The following is a 17,614-nucleotide window of genomic DNA, read 5'->3' on the forward strand; positions in this document are numbered from 1 at the left end:
GTTATATATGTGCTACTATGAAGGAGGATATAAAAATTTATAGAGTAAGGACTTCAGATAATACTGGGGTACCGTGAAGTGACTCTGCAGCTTCTGCATGTATTTGCAAATGTATGCAAACTAAACCCCTGTTTTTAACTTCCAATGTAATTTATTGTAGATCTAAAGGAGATTGTACAGATTGTATAGTATATGGTGAGCTTTACAGACTTCCAGGGCACCCTTTTCCTGTTTTCAATACTACACCTCTGCTCCACGTAGGCTGTTATCTGATTGGTCAGCTCCTGCACACTCTGTCAAATGGAAGATCCATACAAGATGAAAGTAAGGCATAGAAAAATTGATGGCTGTGTATTTAGTGAGAATGGTGATAACGGATTGCATTGGAAATGTACTGATGGCCAATCTCATTTCTTGAGGGTCAAAATGCCTGGATAGTACAAATACCCCCCAAATGACCCATTTTTTGAAAACAGACAGTCCAAGATATTTAGTAAGAGGCATGGGGAGTTTTCTGAAGTTGTAATTTTTTTTTAAAAAACTAAAAATTCACAATTTGACATATTGTCACCAGTCCAGTACAGCATTATTATATAACTACTTTGCCAGTGATCAGGGATACTGACTGCCAGTGGCAGATAGTGCTACTGCATGGCCCTGTGGCCGCATGAGCGGCCCCTTCTGATGGGGTGTCATACAGGGTCACTGTTAAACATCATGGGGCCCTGAACAGCCAAACTGACGGGGGGCCCCTTTGACCCCACCCTCTACTAAACCCCTGGTCCTGTTTCAAAACAAAATGCAGCTTTGTCCTCAAGTGTTATATAATAATATGGAATAAGCATACAAATATCAAAGGCCAGGGCCAGCATAATGCAGTTTAGGCAGATGCCTTAGGGTGCTGGGCTGGGGAGGGGGGCAGTAAAATCTGAATAACCAGCCACTTGGGGATTTGGATTTTCTATAATACCAGTCTTATGTTCTCCTTCAGCAGGCAAACTTAATCTTCCATGCTGCTCCCAGTGGGAAGAAGGGCGAAGAATGGAAGTTTTAGTTTGCCTGCTGCCAGAGAGAGGAAAGAGCAGTAAGTGGCAGTTGGGGTGGTCTGCATGTCCTGCTGTCAGAGCAGATCTGCCAGGGTGTAGAGGAGGGCAGAGTTGTGGGCCAATCCCAGCTGTGCACAGGGAGTGCACGGGGCACACTGTCAGGCAGGCTCCTGTGCTGTCAGGTATGGTGGTGTGCGTCCAGCTGTGCAGGGTGAGTGAAGCCAGGGGTGCCAGTGGGTGGCCCCATGGAGAAGGAAGAAGAGGAAGAGATCAAGGTAGAGGAGCCTTTCTCCCACTCTTTGTGGAAATCTTCACCTGCCTGCCTGGGAAACTGCTACTCTTGTTGGCACCAGAGCCTCTACACTGACACCATCTGGAGGAGCTGCTGCAGGATAGGTAAGATATGGGAGGATTGGTTACTCCTAAGGTGTGTGTGATTAGAGTGACACTGCCCCCCTCCTGTCATGCTGCCCCCCACATGTCGCACTGCATTGGGACAGGTGAGGGACAGTGGAACAGGTGAGGGGCAGCAGGACAGGAAGAGGGCAGTGGGACAGATGGGGCATAAAGGGACAAGAAGGGGAGACAAGTGGGGGTCAGTAGAACAGGAAGGGGGTAGTGGGACAGATGGGGCACAATGTGACAGGAGGGGGGGAAAGGAAGTGGGGCACAGCTGGACAGGAGTGGGGACAGGTGGGGCACAGTAGGACATGAGGGGGGTCAGGAAGGGGGCAGTGCAGGTACATACTTACCACAAGGCAAACAAGGCACTTGCCCAGAAGAAGGGATGAAAGAAGGGACATGTGCTTCATGGGAACCAAGTGGGATCCAAGAGAGGCTGCGTGCTGCTTAATGGTGTATGCAGAGCATGACTCTCATTCTCTGGGATGTCCGGAGATGAAGATGAGTGCCTTTCTCTCTATCGCTGGGGGGTAGTGGAAGGCTCTACCAGGTGGGGGGGCAGGGGTGTTGTTGATCAATGTTAGGCTTTCTCCATGAGAGGGGCGGGGGGTTGGTGTTGGTCGGTGTCTGTGGGGGCAGACGATTTTTGTGTTGCCTAGGGCAGTACAAAACCTAAATACACCAATGGTTCAGTGGTACAGGTGGGGTACAGCGGGACAGGAAGTGGGCAGTGGGTGAGGTGGGGCACATCAAGACAGGAGGGGGGACAAGTGGGGGGCAGCAGGACAAGAAGGGGCAGTGGGACAGGTGGGGCACAGCGGGACAGGAGGAGGGACTGGAAGGCAGTAGTAGGACAGGTGGGGCACAACGTGACAGGAGGGGCAGCAGATATTCCTCTCCTGTCACTATGGCAAGAAGATAGATGCTGGATGGATGGGGGGTCGCCAATATGCTCCTTTTTACTGTAGAAAAAAAATCTTTGCACTGACCCTGAGTGTAAAGCAGCATCTCACTGTGTGTTCTCATCAGCAGGTGCTGTATGGCTGTCACAGTGTTACATAGATGTTGTGATGGCTGTACTGTATTACTTGGCAACTTCTGGCTGTACTGTGTATTAGAGATTAGACCAAGGTCAGCACCCAACATCTATGTAACACTGTGACAGCCATACAGCACCTGCTGATGAGAACACACAGTGAGGATTCCCCCAGATTACTGTCAGTCACTGTGTGCAGCCACCCTCCGAAATAAGACCTCCTCCTGCTCCTGATAGCTCTCAGTCTGTCCTGAACCTGCCACAGTCCTTCCATGCTGATGATTTCCTCTCAGCCAGAGCCCGCCCTCTTCTCAATAGGCAGGGAAGAAGATTATATCACTCCGCCATCAGCAGGGAGTGTGAGCTGAACATTTATGAGCAAATGCAGCACTGGCTGCTGTGTGAATCAAACTGTGCCAAAAAAAAAGTCCCTCTATTTTACAATTTCCCGGACCCCTTTGGATGAACTGATGGGCGGCCCCCCAGCCCAGGAAATATGATTTTTTACTTGGAGGCCACAGGGGAACATTAAATGTTTACATTATTTATGCACATGTATACTACATTATGAGGTCGGAAGCTGCTGCTGGTCGTGCCCCCTGTTAAAGTGATGAGGTCGGGCCCCCTACAGGAGGCCCAGTGGTACACCCTTATCAGTGGCCCTGATGTCATATGACGTGCACTCAGAAGGAGGAGTGTCCTGCCCGGCCATCAATCTGCTATAGGACAAGTGGGAAGGTATTAATAAATGACATGGGGTCCCCCCAAAATCCATATCAGACTCCTATCTGAGCATACAGTCCAGGAAAGGGGAATAAGAGTGCACCACCCCCTCCCGGACCATACCAGGCCACATTCCCTCAACATGGGAAGGAGCTTTGGGGAGGGTTCAAAGCACCTTGTCTCCATGTTGATGGGGACAAGGGCCTCTTCCTCACAACCCTGGGCTGTGGTTGTGGGAGTCTGTGGGCGGGGGGGGGCTTATCGGAATCTGGAAGCCTCCTTTAGCAAGGGGACCCCCAGATCCCGCCCCCCATGTGAATGAGTATGGGTACATGGTATCGCTACCCTTTCACAAAAAAAAAGCTGTAGTGGGGAAAAAGAGAGGACACATTCTTTGTCAAGTCCTTTATTAAAAGAAGGAAAATAAAAGAATGTCCCCCGAAAGTAGCTCCAATGTCACTCACGATGCCTGCCGCCACTGCTCTGAAAAAAAAAAACCCTGGGTGGGGGGCTTATTGAAATCTGGAGGACCCCTTTAACAAGGGGCCTCCATATCCCCCCTGTAAATTAGTATGGGGTACATAGTACCCCTACTCATTCACCAAAAAATGTCAAAAGAAAACGCAAACAGTTTTTGACAAATCCTTTATTAATCTCCCTAAAAAAGTCCCCCAAAGTAGATCCAACATCAATCACAATAAACACCGACTGCACAAAAAAAAATGCTGCCCACCAAACACAACAACATGGGGTGATTTTGGGACCCCATGCCTTTTTTTACATTTTGGTGTGGGGTTACTTTTAGATTCTATACCATACTTGCAGGGCTTGGTTTGGACTGGGGGGAACCCCACACTTTTTTTTAACTGGTACTTCTTTTGCTTACATTCTATCAGCAGCAGGGAATCCCACTAACAGCAGATGAGTCATGGTTGTTAGGGATGTGGTGGCCACCTGCTCCTTAACAACTGACTCTTTTTAGGCTCCATGTACACAGGGCTTTAAAAATGCTAGTGCTCTGGGCAGAAACATGCTAATTTTGAGTATTTTTGTACTAGCATTTAGGAGTGTTTAGGAGCGTTTTGCAATGAAAATGTTATAATTACATTTTCAGATTCATTCGGGTCATTCAGGCCATTAAGGCTCCATGCACACTGGCTTAAAAAAGGGCTGCTACTAGAGGAGTTTAGTGCTTTGCCTGTAGAAGCAACTATTGTTATCCTATGTGTCCATGCACATAAGGTAGTCTAGAGGCATTTTTTTAAGCTCAGCTTTTAGAGGCAGAAAAAAAACCCTTTTGTTTTGCTCTCAGAAATGCAAAACAGGGCGCATGCGCGGCCAGGGATGATGGCAGACGTGTTCTGCTGAGCTCCGCTCATCCCCGGCCAGGAGTGACTCACCCGCTCCGCACTACAGCTGATCTTCTGCCTCGGGTGAGTCACGTTTCACCAAGCACCCGGCCCAGCACCAGGGAGAGGCTTCTATGGGGAAGATAGGGCGCTGAAAGCCCCCCTCCCCGCAGCCTCAGGACCCGCGGCCCTCGCCACTGCGGCGCTTCCTATATAGGCTGCAATCCCCGGCCTCTAGTGAGGATAGAGGTCCGAGGATCAATCCCGGACCTCTAGCGGCCGCGGAGGATACTGCACCCTGTATAATCCCAGCACAGCTGCAAACCTCTGCTCCGATCCTTCCACACATGGGGGATCATGACCCCCAATTGACAGCAGGAGAGGCTATGGACAACCCTACTCCAGGGGGTCTCCCAGCCCCTGGTCTGAATCTTCAGCCGACAAAGTCGTCTCCTCTGCTCACAATCTCCGCGTTAGACGACAAGCTGCAAATTTTTTTACGAAACATTACCGCCTCTATAGCCGCTGAAGTGGGAAAATTGGCTAATGAGCTCAGAGGGGAAATAGCCCAGATTGGGGACCGCACGGATAAGCTGGAAAGTAAGTTTGATGATTTGGTGCAATACGTTCACGTTTTGGAGGAAGATAATGCCTATCTGAAACATTCCATGTCCCAAATGCAGCTCCAGCAAGAGGACCTGGAAAACAGGGAACGGCGCCAAAATATCCGTATACGTGGTTTGTCCGAATCTGTTGCTGATGCTCAATTGCACTGCCATCTACTGTCCTTCTTCATCGCTACTGCCCCCATGGTCCCAGAAGCAGATTGGCGGATGGATAGGGCCCATCGCTCTCTGGGCCCTAAACCGATTGAGGGAACCAGTCCACGTGACGTTATAGTCCGCTTCCACTACTTTCAAAGTAAAGAAGCCTTACTATCAGCAGCCTGCCACAAATCTTCTTTGGAGTTTAAAGGTGATAAACTCCAACTCTTCTGTGATCTTTCTCCGATTACTCTTGCTAAGCGACGGGCTTTTAAGCCGATCACCACACATCTTCAACATCATCGTGTCCTGTATCGTTGGGGGTTCCCCTTTAAGCTGGTGGTTGTTAGGGACAACACCCATGTTGTCCTCCGTGATCTTCAAGAGGCGGATTCTTTCCCTAAGCAGTTGGGACTTCCACCTCTACCTGATGATATGTCCTCGCCGCCGCCTACTCCATCCCGTCCTTCTGCCACCCCTTCCAAGATATGGACACCAGTCCGCGGAGGTCGGAGGAGACGCACACCGCAACGTCCACGCCCTCCCCGATCAAGCGACCCTCCTGCCTGATGATTTTCAGGGGTGACCTTTTGTGCCGAATCGGGTGTTTTGTTCGGCCATAGCCTTGCTGGGTGCATTTTATTTTGTTCTTGTTTTCTCTGGCCGGGTTTGACGTCCTCCCGGAAGTGTCGGATGTCGTGCTGCCCTCGATACTGTCTAGCCAATGGCCTAGACGACTTGGGCTTAGTTGACGTTCCCAAGTTTATATCCTTGCGGATACCTTCTCTTCATTGTGTATTTTTTTCTGTTGTGTTATGTTTTCTGTTTTTTTTCTTTTTACTACATCGATGGTAATTTTTCCATTTGTCATGCTAATACATGTAGCCCAGCCACTGTTATTCTATAATGGCTTTGAGGTTTCTGTCATACAATGTTAAGGGCCTCAACTCTATTCAAAAAAGGTGGATGGCTTTGAAGGAATTTCGATCCTCAGGAGCAGATATCATTTTTGTCCAAGAGACCCAATTCAAATCTACAGGCTCCTTTCGTTTTGCCTCGAGATTTTTTCCCCGTGCCTACTCGGCTTTTGATCCTTCTGGGAAGGCCGGAGCGGCAATTTTGATTGGGTCACATTGCTCCCTTCGGGTTGTTTCCTCCAAAGTTGACCGACAGGGTCGTTTCATTCTTCTGGAGTGTATGTTTGGTGAGACTCCCATAGTTCTGCTGAATTTATACGCCCCTAACACAGGCCAATTGCAATTTCTATCCCAAACACTCGCCAAACTGGATTCCTTTTCCACTTCGCAGGTGATAGTTGGGGGAGATTTTAATCTGATTCTTTCCCCCCATAAAGACAGGAAGGTTCTTTTTGAGTCCTCTCCCTCGAAGCGGCAATGCTCCTCTTCAAAATCCTTTCGTAGAATAATTAGGGAGCATCGTCTCTTTGACGCATGGCGGATTAAACATCCTCTCCATAAACAGTTCACTTTTTACTCTACCCCTCACCGTAGTTATTCTCGCCTAGACCATTTTTTCGTTTCTGCTCTATTGCTTCCACTTCTGGTATCTTCTGATATTAATCCCATTACTTGGTCCGACCATGCCTCTTTGACTTTAACCTTTTTTTCCCCCCTGTTATATCCAAACCCTGTCATTGGCGCCTTAATGAGACCTTTCTTTCCACAGACCATCTTAGAGATGAATTATCACAGGGACTTGATACTTATTTCACCCATAATGTTGGTTCCGTAAACTCCTCCTCAACTCTATGGGAGGCTCACAAGGCAGTTTTTCGAGGGCTCTGTATTTCTATGGGTTCTCATTTAAAAAAGTCCTCGGCGAGTGCTAGGGCTTCCCTCATACAACAGCTATCTTGGGCGGAAGGTCGGTTATTGGCTAAGCCATCTATTCCTGGGCTCCAGAGGGTAATTTCTCTACGGGATCAGGTTAAAACTCTTGACTCCAGTAGGACTGCTCAATCCCTCCTTTGGGTCAAGCAGAAATTCTATGAATTTTCCAATAAGCCCCATCGTATGTTAGTCAATCGTCTCAAAGCTCAGTCCCCTTCCACGATGCCTGACTTACTAATACAGCCAGATGGAAGCCCCACTTACGATCCTCGGGCTATGGCAACTCTTTTTGGCTCATTTTACGGGAAATTGTATAACTGTTTAACCCCGGACCTGCACCCACCCCTCACACAGTCATTATTTGATAATTTTTTTGATACATTGTCACTCCCGAGATGTAAGAATCATCTAGATGGATGCCAGCTCATGGAGATGCACAAGCTCTGAAGAAAGCATTGGTGAAAACCGGCCAAATCTACGGAAAAGCTACATCTATTTGGATACCAGGCCTTGAGGGATATGCTGACCAGATCTAACCAGACCAGGATGAGGATACAGGAGGTCCAGTGATATTTTACACAAATGCGCATAAAGATTGCGTATCTGGTGAGTGCGCAGTCTTCATATTTTATCACCTGTTGGTCCTTCATATAGGACGTTTGAAGATCATCCCGGATCTCAAGAGCACTCCTTCATTGGACTGTTTCACTCTCCTCACTTTACGGCCACCATTTAGTGGCGTTATTAATTTCAGTCACTGTTTATCACTATTGTGTACCATTAGTGGTTTATTTATTATTGTGTCTAGCTATATAGCGCTGCACCTCCTCTTTCACATTTATAAAACATTTATTGGTATTCTGGCACCGCATCTCCTCTCTCTATATCACGATCTTTTTAAGGGAATTATACCTCAGACTGAATTCTCCCGTGCATATATCTCGGTCATCCCTAAACCCGATAAGGACCATTCTATCGTGGACAACTACCGCCCCATTGCCCTACTCAATTCCGATTATAAGATTTTTACCAAAATTTTAGCCAACCGATTGTCCGGAATCATCTCCAAGATCATACATAGGGATCAAGTGGGCTTTGTACCTGCCAGACATGCCGCAGATAACACTAGGAGAACTATTGATCTGGTTGATCTGGTTAACAGGTCCTCTACCCCTACAGTGTTATTAAGCTTGGACGCTCAAAAAGCTTTCGACCGTTTAAGCTGGCCTTATATGTTCATGGTCTTGGAGAGATTTGGTTTCAAAGGTCCATTTGTAGCAGCTTTGAAGGCCCTCTATTCATTCCCCCTTTCACAGGTCAGATTAGCTTCTTTTCTCTCGCCTCCCTTTCAGATGTCAAACGGAACGCGTCAGCGCTGCCCACTCTCTCCTTTACTGTTTATTCTTTGTCTGGAACCTCTAGACATTGCTATTAGGTCAAACCCGGATATTCGCGGGATACAGTCACATTCCCATGAGTACAAATTATCGTTATTTGCAGATGACATTCTTCTCACGCTTACGAGTCCCCATACTTCTTTACCGATTTTGCATAAGTCCTTGAAACAATTTGGGGCTATTTCAGGTTACAAAGTCAATACGTCCAAAACTGAGGCACTCCCAATACATATCCCACCTATCGTTTTGTCCTCGCTTCAGGAAGCCTTTCCCTACCGGTGGTGCACACACTCTTTAAAATATTTAGGTACTAATATTTCTCTCTCTTACCAATCCATATACGAGGCCAATTTCCCCCCTTTGTTTATAGCAATCTCTCGCTCTCTGAAACGTTGGGATGCCTTGCCCATCTCTTTTCTCGGTCGCATTAACGTTCTAAAAATGACCGTGTTACCCAAACTCTTGTACTTGTTTGCAACTCTCCCCGTTCCCGTTCCTATGTCCAAGCTTCACTCGCTTCAGAAATATTTCCTACACTTTATCTGGCACAATATGCGGCACAGGATTGCACGTTCTGTTCTGCTTTCTCCGCGTTCTAGGGGAGGTCTGGGAGCGCCGGATATAATCAAGTATTATTATGCAACTCACCTTAGTTTTCTTCTGTCTGCAACACCCTCCCAACACATGGACTGAGATTGAATCTTTACAACTGTCCCCAGTTCATCCATGTTCCCTTCTTTGGTCCACCGCGGCAGTGGATATCTCTTCCTTCCGCCATCTATTCCTTGGTCCCATGCAATTTTCATTGACGGTATGGCAGAAATGTAAGACTCAATTTACTCTAGCCTCTGAATGCTCCCCTTTGACAAATATCCTCTACAACCCTAACCTGCCAGACAATATGGCCATATCTCGGATGTCTCTTTGGGTGGTATCTAACCTTTTTCAATTGCGTCACTTGGTACATCCGGTGACTCGTAAATTACATTCATTCCCGGATCTCCAGAAAAAAGCTTCTTTACCTCCTCATCACCTATATATATATTTCCAAATACGCCATTTTTTCTCTACTCTATCACCCTCATTGATCCTGGGGAAGCCTACACCCTTCGAACGTTTATGTATGCAGGGCCCCCACCAAAGGGGTATTATCTCCAATACTTATAAAATTCTTATGGCTGCATCCCCTTTATCTAATGAAACTCACCTTTACATGCGTAGGTGGTCTCAGTTTGTACAACGTGATATTGATTTACTGACGTGGAAGAATATTTGGGTAAATGCATCTAAATCTTCTGTTTGTGTGGTTTTTAAGGAAAACATTTATAAGATTATGATGTTATGGTACAAAACACCTGAGGTTCTTCATGCTTTCAACCCGAGTGCTTCTCCTGTCTGCTGGCGCTGTGGTAAGGATTCAGGTTCTCTCTATCATATTTTTTGGACTTGTAAATCTATTGTTCCTTTTTGGGAGGATGTCCGTTCCTTGTTGCAATCAATGCTGCATGCCTCGCTCCCTTTTGACCCTCTGCATTTTTTGCTGGGCTTGCCATTCCCGGGTCTATCTAATCCAGCCAGAAAACTTGCTGCTCACGTGTTGACCGCGGCCAGGAGAAGTATTCCTATGGGTTGGTTATCTTCTACTCCCCCCACACTGCTGACTTTGTACAAACTTATTGCTGAAGTAAGATGGATGGAGTATTTGACTGCTTTACATAATTGTTTGTCTGCTGTATTTGAGTTGATTTGGCTCCCGTGGGATTCCTTCATTTCCTCTTTGCCGGCTCGAATCTAAGATCCTGATTATTTCTGCACTGATTTTGTATGACTTTGTATGATTCTATTGGACATGATTATATGTAGTTATGCCATCGATGTTTCTCTCTGTTCTGTTTATAATTTACTTATTTGAAAACCAATAAAAATTGTTAATACAAAAAAAAAAAGAAATGCAAAACAAATTTTTTTTTCTGCTGAGGCTGAAAAAAAGGCTGAATACCTGGAATGTGGCTTTAAAGTGAAAATCTAATTGCATTTATTACATTTTTTCAAAAGGTGGGCTATGTTTTTAAGAAAATTTACTAAAAAAAACTGGGAATATTCACTTTAATTAAACAATTATTGGAAAAGCATCTGTACATAATTTGATATTTGAAATAAACAGGAATTTGCTTTTCATTTGATTGAGTAATTGAAGTGAATATTCAGTTTTTGAGTGAAGATTCACAGGTCCTTTATTAAATCAGCTTTATCATCTGGCAGATCAGTTTAAGTACCTCTCTATTCTGAAATAAAAAAAAAATACTTTAAGCAAATTTCCAAGAAAATATGCCTATTGCTAATATGTTCATTATTCTTTGTTTAATTTAATGCATACAGATTACCTGGTAATCCTGCTGTTTCCCTGATTTATACATGTGTTCATGTCCCACAACAATCTTCAGCTACTATTTAAATGGCTGATTCCCCCAATGGAGGCAATGCTACTTCCTTATTGAAGGGATTAGCCCCTAAGTTTGATGTTCCACCATCTTGTCTCTCTGAGCCAAAGTCCTTCCATCTTAAGAATCAGCATCCATCTTAAGTCTGTATTTTAAAAGAATTGACTTTCTTGTCTTAAACGGTAATTTGTCAGGAGTTAGGAAGTTCCTCTTTTTGTCCAGGTGCAACTTCCCCTTTTTCCCTTAACTAGCCTAAGACTGAAAGTCTGCGGTGAGCTACATCCTGTTGAAAGAGTATTAATAATTTTAAGCCAACGGTAAAAAAGGAACTGTCTGCTTTCTGAGGTGTCCAAAAGTTCAAACATTGACGTATATACTAATAATTAACATATATGCCAGCTGATTGGGCATGACTGATGCATGTAATATTCTAATTGGTTAAATGCATACCTGTCAATTGATTGGTTCTTATATTTCTATGCTTTGTTTTAAGTTTCATATATAAGTTTAAACACGGAAGAATAAATTCAGTTCATTCTGAGATACTACCTTGTGTCTGTCTGCCATTCCTTTGTGTTTCAGGTGAACTCCGGATCCGAGGGTAATTGTTGGTCAATGCCTGGAGGCTGACGGAAGTCAGTGCAAGAAGGGAACGAGATTCAATTCCTTTCAATTGGGGGCTCGTGTCCGGGATGAGATAATCATCTTTTCGGGTAAGTAAGATTTTTTGTCATTCTGCCAAATGGTCTCTTGCCGGAAAAGCTCTGATTGAAATCTCATGCCCTTAGGTAAGCACTGGGCTTCGCGTCTTAAGACGTCAGTGGCAAGGCGCAAAAAAGTGCTGTGGGGAGCACAAAGGTCTTTTGGAAAAGACTAGAGGCAGTTTTGGGAACTGCACAATCTCTTATGAGAAGAGATTGAAAAAGAGTTTCTCTGAGAAGAAACCAGGAAAAGCCCGGGGTTGACCAATATTGCCCTGCAAACCTTTGCTTTACTTCCTATCGCATAGAAGTATAAGATAATTTGTTTGTGTGACACAAGTGCCCAGGTGGTAAAGTGTATGGGCCAGTGGTCACTGAAGGTATTGTCAATTTCCGTGTGACATGCCCCACCCCACCCAGATAAGCCTTATTGGTTGATGATCTGGGTGAGGTGATTGCGTGGTAACGCCGAGTTGGGTGCCTATGTAAATGTTTTGTTTAAATTGTGTTGTAAGTTAGAAAAGATTGGTAGAATATTATTAGAAAGTATTGTACACCCAGGTTATAATCTTCACTTTTATCAGTCACTAGAGAAAGACTAGAGAAAGTATCTTAGGTCCAGGCATTTTTATAGGATAAATTGTCATTACAGCCTATAGGACAGATTTGTGATACAGATATATTCAAGTGTAAGATATGGGGAGAAGTCAGAGTAGGAATAAGCCCCCTCTCCCAAAAGTTGGTGAAGCGTGATTATGTAGCCCGTATCTGTGGGACAGATTATTCTTTAATTCATCCCTGGGTAGATAGATTAGCAGAATGGAGTGAATTAATGGGCAGTGTGGATCCATTTCCCTATAGTGGAGACAATGATATTTTTCATATGGATATGGTTAGGGGACTCTGTCTGGGAGAAAAACAGTCATTTCCGTGGTACAAAGGAGATCCCATGTGGGACCCAAGGTATATGGCCAGGGGTGGACAGAATTGGGTGACGTTTGCTCCGCTTTGGTTTTATAGGAAAAATAAGCGGCAAAAGAAGGCCGAGGTGAGGAATGATGATGCAGCGAGAATACATTCATTAGAGTCAGAAATAGACAGATCCACACACCCTCTCATGTTACTCCCTCCACCGTACGGTTATCCCACCCTTACAGAGGAAATTGTTGATTTCCTAACCAACCATTATGTAATCCAAAATCCCATGCCCACTGCACCTCCCGCATCACCAGTATTAATATCTGCACAGACACACCAAATAACTAGTGCAGTTCAGATTTCTGCCACACAGCCTTCTACAGTTCAAGCTCCCGAGGATTCTCAGAGTGTAGTTCAAACTTCTGCCACACATGAAGCCGCAGGGAGAATTGTTCTCACTCCAATTACTGAGGAGGATTTATTTTTTGAAGAATCCTCTGGTTCAGGTTCCCTGGTATTAAGGGAGAGTGATAGTCTGGATGTAACAGACATCCCGAGTTCACCACTTGAAACAGTATGTGGAGAGGATTCGCTGAAAAAGTGGAAAACTCTCTATAAGAACAGGTGGGAAACCCACCGACATTTTTAAAGCACCACCTTTTTCAGTTTTTTTGTTTTGCTGCTAGAGCATTTATTCAAAATCATACCCAATTGTCCAGTTGATTTGTTCTCTTGGGAAAGCTTAGTGTTAATCTAAAACTCTGGGAAAGGAGGTATTGTAGCTTAATCTGCCGGGATACCAACTGTCCCTGTTATGACAGTGTTTATTGAAATATGACCCCTCACTCTCTGCTGGAACAATATAAAGTTTGAGCAGAAAGTTCCTTGGATGTGGGATTCATTTCCTGCATTCCAATACAAGGCCACACTGTGTTTCATAGATAAGGCCCTTTTGTTTAAAATACAGGAGGTAAGAATAGTGTCCGTGGTGGAGCATTTGTTTCAAGGCAAGAATCCTTGGAAAGGTGATTTCACCAGACAACAGCCCAATAAATCTAGTTGAAAAGCCAGACGGTTCTTACAGATTTGTGCAGGACCTGAGTGCTATAAATGTTCTTGTAATTCTCATTGTCCCAATAGTACCTGATGTACCAATACTCATTTCCTCTATCCTACCTGATGCCGAGTTGTTTTTTTACGGTGATTGATTTGACAAATTGTTTTTTTTTAGCAAATTCCTGTTGTTAAGGAGACATGGCTAATTTTTGCCTTTAACTTCAGAAGTAAAAGTTTTATCTGGAATGAATTTCTCCAGGATTATACTGTAGTCCTCCAGGTCCCAAGCTATGAACTCCTAGCCATGGTTTAGTTGGTTTCAGTGCGGACAGCCAGCCAGGTGGAGTGTGTATCTTATATGTGATCATAAAGTGTCTAAGCAAAGTTATAATGGTGTTAAGAAACTGTTGAATACCTTGGTTTTGTCCTCACAAAAGGTGATAGGAAATTCAGTCACAAAGAGAGCTGCGGCTCTTATGGGTCTGCCCCGCCCATTGACCAAGAAAGACATGCTTACCTTTCTTGGCATGATTGGTTGCTGCCGCCAATGGATACCTGACTGTTCCTACTTTGACAGTATTTTGAGACAAACCACAGGTTCAGAAATGTCAGATCTTGAGAAATGGTTAATTGAAATGTGTAATGTTTTTGTGTATCTGAAACATGCTATGGTAATAGCCCCTGGTCTTGGTCTGCCCGCATATGATCAAATGTTTTATCTGTATGCTAGGGAAAATTGTAAAACTATGTCAGGAATCCTGGCTTGGGGAGCATGGAGGTACACTCCGCCCTTTTGTTTTGTTTTTTCTCAAAGATGGTTCTGGTACAGGTTCAAGGCATGCCTGTGTGTCTCAGAAGTTTGCTATTATTTGTGATGGTGATTCAAATGGCTATGTCATTTACTCTTGGACATGAGACCACCTTACACACCACCACTTAGTGAATATGAGGTTATACTGTTGTTAAACCCCAAGTTGAGAATAAAATATATTCCTCCCACTTTAGATCCTGCTCCAATTTTAAATGTCACTGTTAGATCAAATATTGCAGTACATTTGCTACTTCTAAAGATATTAAGGGGAATGTAGTTAGTGTGACCAAAGTTCCACTAACTGGACTTTGTGTCACAAGAGGGGAGACCATGTATTCTAGAAGCTAGTGCACCTCTGTTCATCTTACAGTATCATGGGGTAGGTCACAGCTCACAGTATTATGGGATAGGTCACAGGGGATGGCAGGTTACATGTGAACTGCTGGATTTTTTTTCATCCCTGGCCCCCCTTTATGGTAAAATCATATGTGTCTAGATGCATTACATACATTAGGAACAATCCTCACAAGACAAGACATTAACATTTTTTATCCGCTCACAGGTAGATTTTACACACATGCCAGAAGTAGGAAAAGGACAGGAATATTTTTTGGGTAATTGTGGATATGTTTAGCCGCTAGGTGGAAATGTCCCTCAGAGTTCAGGTATAGAGATAAGGATGATTCCTTCTAAGAAGACAGGTTACCCCCCCCCCCCTTTTTTTAGGTTTTAATGGATAGGTTCTTTCCCACTCCCTGGGCCAGACAGCCACTCATGGTAGAAAGAGGGGATTTAGGATTGATTCAGGAAGAATATGTGAGAAAGTTTATTGAAACTTTGGACAAAGTTGAAAGAAATGTTGCTGGCACTTTACTCTTTTTTTTCACAGGAACCAACTCGTTTCCGTGATCGCTGTCACTAGGACCGCTGTTCTGACTAAGGATTCCAAGGCCTGGATCCATGCCAGCCGTGTAAAAAGGGTGAACCAAGCCCCTAAGAAGCAAGACAAAGGCAAAGATACAGATACAGAAGAAGCAGCCAGAGAAGTCCTGAGAGATTGATCTGAACCACATGGAGTGCTTCGTCAGCCCTGGAAACTTCAACCCATCCAAAGAACTTGAACTGAATGAATCTATAGCAAATGACAAACAATTCCAAATCCCTCAACAAGCCAACCGAGGTGAAACCTTGCATCAAAGGTTCTATGGCCTTTGGGTGGCGTTGCTAATTATTAACTCTTTTATTTTTTTGATGGGCATAATACTGAACAGTTTGGCCCTTTATGTGTTCTGTTTTCAGACCAAAGTAAGGACGCCCTCTGTTATTTACACCATTAACTTGGTAGTGACAGACCTTTTAGTGGGTCTCTCTCTACCAGCACGAATTGTTATGTATTACCGTAATGTAGAGACCTGTTATATCTGCTATTATGTTCACAGTTTTACGTATTTTGTGAACATGTACTGTAGTATTCTTTTCCTGACCTGCATCTGTGTTGATCGCTACCTGGCTATTGTGCAAGCCAGAGCCTCACGCAGATGGAGAAATCCCAGTTATGCCAAATGCATCTGTGTTTTGATTTGGATATTTGCTGTAATTGTAACTTTCATCATACTGACCACAACGATTAACCACAAACATTGTTGTTTTTTCCAGCTACTTATGCTGACAGGTTTTGAGTATTTTGTTCCCTTGGTGATTGTTGTTTTCTACACCCTGCGGATCATGTGGACTTTGTCCAAGTCAATACAAATGAACCAAAGCCGAGAGAGACGGGTGAAGGCGGTACAGCTCCTCATAATGGTGCTGGTCATCTTCACAGTCTGTTTCACTCCCATTCATGTTAGTCAAGTGGTTTTCTGTGTCCGCAGTGAGGTGTCTCGGGATGTCATCCTCATTGTGTACAATGTCACAGTAACTTTGAGTAGTTTTAATAGTTGTATGGATCCCATTGTCTATTGTTTTGTTACTAGCCATTTCCAATCCGCTAGGAATAGTATTTTCAGAGAACAACCGTCACCAGTTCCTTTTAACAGTCCCTGTCCCTGCCGTAGGCAGCTCGCCCTGGGGGCTAGGAATATACAGGAGTAATGATGCAATCAAAAGATAGATTAGGCATTGAGACTGGTTCCTTTTTTTTTTCAGAAAAAAGAAACTAATATGTTCTGTCTAATTAGAGTGTACAAAGATAATATCACTGAGAAGGAATGTACTGATTTGGTTAAGAAAATTCCCTGTTACCAGATTATATAATTTACTTTTAAGTCTCTAAACCAGTATCAGGAAATTTTGCCTGATTTGAACATAGTAATGTTGTTACAGAATTTGTCTGTATTATATGGGTACAGTTTAGCGGGAATGTAAATTGGGTTAACTACATTGGCTATGGTTAACAAAAGTTTGGTAGAACCATACTGTTTTGATATGTTATTAGCTGATAAAAGGAAAGTATGTAAAATGTTTAACTCCTGCGGTTGTACTCTTATTCCCCATAACACTGTTTCTGATGGAAGTATTATTAGAGCCCTTCACAACCTCCAAATATTGTTTGAAGAATTAGCTGAAAGCTCAGGAGTAGAAAATCCACTGGTCAGTTTATTTGAAACCTGGTTTGGTATATGGGGAACCCTGATTACCTACTAAGGGCCCCAGGTACCAACCTGTGACTAAGGTGTAAGGTCACGTGTGTGACCTAAGAGGGGGTTTGAAGGGATTAGCCCCTAAGTTTGATGTTCCACCATCTTGTCTCTCTGAGCCAAAGTCCTTCTACCTTAAGAATCAGCATCCATCTTAAGTCTGTATTTTAAAAGAATTGACTTTCTTGTCTTAAACGGTAATTTGTCAGGAGTTAGGAAGTTCCTCTTTTTGTCCAGGTGCAACTTCCCCTTTTTCCCTTAACTAGCCTAAGACTGAAAGTCTGCGGTGAGCTACATGTTGAAAGAGTATTAATAATTTTAAGCCAACGGTAAAAAAGGAACTGTCTGCTTTCTGAGGTGTCCAAAAGTTCAAACATTGACGTATATACTAATAATTAACATATATGCCAACTGATTGGGCATGACTGATGCATGTAATATTCTAATTGGTTAAATGCATACCTGTCAATTGATTGGTTCTTAT

At 44.0% G+C, this 17,614-nt stretch overlaps 1 protein-coding gene across 1 annotated transcript; it reads left to right on the forward strand.

Annotated features, from left to right (window-relative positions):
• The first annotated feature begins 15,540 nt into the window (after positions 1–15,540).
• LOC149463719 (G protein-coupled receptor 20-like) lies at positions 15,541–16,585 on the forward strand. The gene has a single exon (XM_089674878.1). The coding sequence runs from the start codon at positions 15,566–15,568 to the stop codon at positions 16,583–16,585; it is 1,020 nt and encodes a 339-aa protein (XP_089531004.1). The 5' UTR covers positions 15,541–15,565.
• The last annotated feature ends 1,029 nt before the right edge of the window (positions 16,586–17,614 follow it).

This window comes from Staurois parvus, unplaced genomic scaffold (genome assembly GCF_062004578.1).
Source record: "Staurois parvus isolate SC_StPar_1 unplaced genomic scaffold, SC_StPar_1.0 ptg000153l, whole genome shotgun sequence".
NCBI lineage: Eukaryota > Metazoa > Chordata > Amphibia > Anura > Ranidae > Staurois > Staurois parvus.